The following is a 3,666-nucleotide window of genomic DNA, read 5'->3' as shown; positions in this document are numbered from 1 at the left end:
TAGTGGTGCCAGGTCACAAAAGTAATGGGCTATTTCTTTCAAGCAATATGGTAGACTGGCAGTGAGACACGCAGGCGCCAGAGCAGCTGAAAAGCCGGCCACCCAAGTGGCACCTGTAAGCCATAGCTGTACCTGTCTGCTCATGAGTGCAGGAAACTGAAGGCATCCATACTTCTGTCTTTATATCTTTGCATGGTTCAAAAAGCCAGTTCTTCCCGCAGGGGCTACACCCACAATGTTCTTTGGTTGTCTGGATTCACAGTACAGACAGTAATTTTATAAGTTGTTTATACTGCCAATTGCCTAGGCGTCTTTGTTTCCCATCTCATTTTCTTTCATATTAGAGGAAACCATCACTCCATCTTCCAACATCCTTTTATCACAATATTGCTCAAGAATATTGAACTCCATGTACTTTTGTATTCTGTTTTCATATCTCACTGGTCTCTATCACAACATTTCCCAGTGTTCTCTTCCCACATCTTTAACTAATTTCAATATCGTCTGGATCTTTCCCCAAAATTACAGTCTGAAATGCAAACCCATAGCCAGACCAGGTTCTAGAAATTAAAACAACTCATTTTCTTACTAAATTCTGTCTGCATGAAAAAGGCGAACTTATTTATTTATTTATTTATTTATTTATTTATTTATATATTTTTTGTCTTTCAAGACAGGGTTTCTTTGTAGCCCTGGCTGTCCTGGAACTCACTTTGTAGACCAGGCTAGCCTCGAACTCAGAAATCCGCCTGCCTCTGCCTCCCAAGTGCTGGGATTAAAGGCATGAGCCACCACTGCCCAGAACTTCATTTTTTCCCCCTTCAAGTCTCTGTCTTCTCCCACTCCTAAGTTAGTAGGTTCGGGGTCTATATTTCTCTTACAAAATTTTTCAATTTGTCCTAATCAAAGATTGCCAGAGTTGAAATTTTCACATATTATTGGAACAACTAGTTAATATCTACATAAGTAAGCAGGTAAATCTTGTAATTTTCAAATGGTGGAATATAAAGCTAGAGGACTTCAAAGTCAATTCAGCACAGCTTTAGTCCTCTGTGTGACCCTCTTAAAAGCCTCTTTCACTTCCTTATTGCGAAGAGTATAAATAATAGGGTTGAAGAAAGGGGTGAACAAAGTATACACCAAGGCAATAAGCTTGTCTCTGCCCTCAGCTAGAATCTCTCGTGGCCCTACATAGACAATGAAGGCAGAACCAAAGAACAATGTCACTACAGTTATATGGGAGGAACATGTGGAAAAGGCTTTGGCACGGCTAGCAGCCGAAGGCAGCCTCAGTACAGCTCTCACAATACCTCCATAGAGTCCCAAGATGAAAACAAGATTACATGTATTGATCATGCCAATCACTGTAATATAAACTTGAGCATGCCAGCTAGTGTCCACACATGCCAACTGCATCACTGGTGCCAGGTCACAAAAGTAATGGGCTACCTCTTTCAAACAGTAAGGTAAAGAGGCAGTGAGACCTGCAGGCACCAGGGCAGCTGAAAAGCCAGCCACCCATGTAACAGCAACTAACTGTTTCTGTACCTGTTTGCTCATGAGTGCATGGTAGTGCAGTGGGCGACAGATAGCAAGGTAGCGATCCAGAGCCATGACACCTAACAGGTAACACTCGGTCATGCCCAAGGAGTGGAAGACATACAGCTGGATGAAGCATGCAGCTGAAGGGATGGGTGAATGCCCGTGGAGCAGGGTATGCAGCAAGGTGGGCACTGTGGTGCTGACATACCAGAGTTCCAGGAAGGAGAGGACACTGATAAAGAAGTACATGGGAGTGGACAGCCCTGAATCTGCCTGAACCAAGACAATGATGAACAGGTTCCCCACCAGTGTGAGGAGATAAATGCACAAGGTCCCAAAGATTGCAAGATGTTGCAGAGTGCCAGAGATAGTGAAACCAATAAGGGTGAAAGTCTGGGTCCAGGTATAGTTGACATGATCCATGATTCCTGGGAATGAGAGATAAAGGTCGTAAATAAGCAGATTTATGTTTTTCCTCTGGACATTGTTTTCCAAAGCCCCAGGTATAGAACACACAAGTTAAAAAAAAATCACATATTGTCTACCCAATCCATTCCATCTACTAGATAAAAGAGGAATTAAGAAGTAGAAGTCAGAAGTGATTTGCTCATTATCTGTTACTGACAGTGGGCACATAGAATTATATTTCCTTAATTCATAGAATATTGGTAGACTATGGCATCAGTGTCAGGCCTAGGATTTTCTCCTTTCTGTTTTGCCAAAAACAAACCAATGAACAAAATGATAGGAAAATTCTCTTTCTCATTCTCCTACCATTCCTAGTTAAATGATCCTATGATACTTAGGACTAATGATCCTTATTATATACTAGATTCAACCACCATTATATGGTAGAAAAAGGAGACTTAACTTTTGTCAACACCTAGGTTGTGTTGGGCACTCGCCAAGAATTCATCAAGGTTCTCATCAAAGGTTGAAAGAGAAAAAGATGGACAAGAAGCAAGACTATCTTAGGAGCATATCTCAAAGCTGGAAACTTTGGGACAATGTGAATAATCCGTGGACTAAGAGGATGTGATTTCTGGAAGTATCCTAATGGGAGACACACTTCAGAATGCTGCAGGGGGTAGGGAGAAGGGAGAAGTACAAAGCAAAGCCCCTAGGAGATATGTTGAGAGGTGCCAAAGTGGTACAAGCAACGCCTTCTTTCAGGAGTTGTATTTCTACACTTGTCTTTACCACCAACTCAAAGTGAATCTTGATCCAAACCGCTGATTCCTCTTTGGCTGAAGTTCTGTAACTGAAGAAGTTTAAGTTACAGATTCCTGAAGCTTCTGACATAGTAATAGCACGTGATTCTCTAGTTATTGATTGATGTGTATTAGGTTCCTCAGCGACAGTCTTTATTTATTAAAGACATCTAGAATGTCATGACCATACTCAAATGGAAATTATTCAGAAAAGGTCAAAGCTGCTCCTGCTGCTCTTTTTCTATCACTCTTACCTCTCCTGTGCCACCTCCAACCATTACCTGACTGCTTTGGTTACAATGAAACTAGTCTCCTTCTTCTTGGTGTCACTTTTATCCCAAGACACTCCCTTATTTATAGTCCATTCTCCTGGAAACAAAGCTTTCCCACAAACTCCTTAATAAATGTTCCCTGAGGTTACGATGACTAACTCTCAGTATGGAACCCTTTGGGGCAACACGTGAGGCCCACAGAAGTGAGTCAGATGAGATGTGTCTCTCCAAGGACTTACCTCTGCAATCTACACTTTGGAGTGCTGAAATCCAATCCAGGGATATTGACTGTTTTACAATGGCCATCTAACATGACATTAAAGAAACCATCATGGCTCCAGCAGCATGCGTATATAGCAGAGGATGGCCAAGTCGGTCATCAAGGGGAGGAGAGGACCTTGGCCCTGTGAAGGTTCTATGGCCCAGTGTAGGGGAATGCCAGGGCCAGCAAGCAGGAGGGGGTGGGATGGTGAGCAGGGGAAGGGGAGAAGGAACAGGGGATTGTTTTAGTTTTGGGTTAATTTTACTTTATTTTATTTTTTTGGAGGGGAACCTGAGAAAGGAGATATTGTAAATAAAGAAAACACCAAATACTAATAATAAAAAAAACCAATCCAGTACTTATCTCTTCATTCAAACAT

The 3,666-nt window shown here is 42.0% G+C and overlaps 1 protein-coding gene across 1 annotated transcript; it reads right to left on the bottom strand.

The window, feature by feature from the left end:
* Nucleotides 1-1,026: 1,026 nt before the first annotated feature.
* LOC116071252 (olfactory receptor 6N2-like) lies at nt 1,027-1,965 on the bottom strand. Its single transcript, XM_031342729.1, has one exon. It carries the CDS (start codon nt 1,963-1,965, stop codon nt 1,027-1,029), a length of 939 nt encoding a protein of 312 aa, XP_031198589.1.
* Between the last annotated feature and the right edge of the window lie 1,701 nt (nt 1,966-3,666).

Source organism: Mastomys coucha, unplaced genomic scaffold (genome assembly GCF_008632895.1).
Source record: "Mastomys coucha isolate ucsf_1 unplaced genomic scaffold, UCSF_Mcou_1 pScaffold1, whole genome shotgun sequence".
Lineage (NCBI taxonomy): Eukaryota > Metazoa > Chordata > Mammalia > Rodentia > Muridae > Mastomys > Mastomys coucha.
This window is presented reverse-complemented; position numbering and strand designations above follow the sequence as displayed.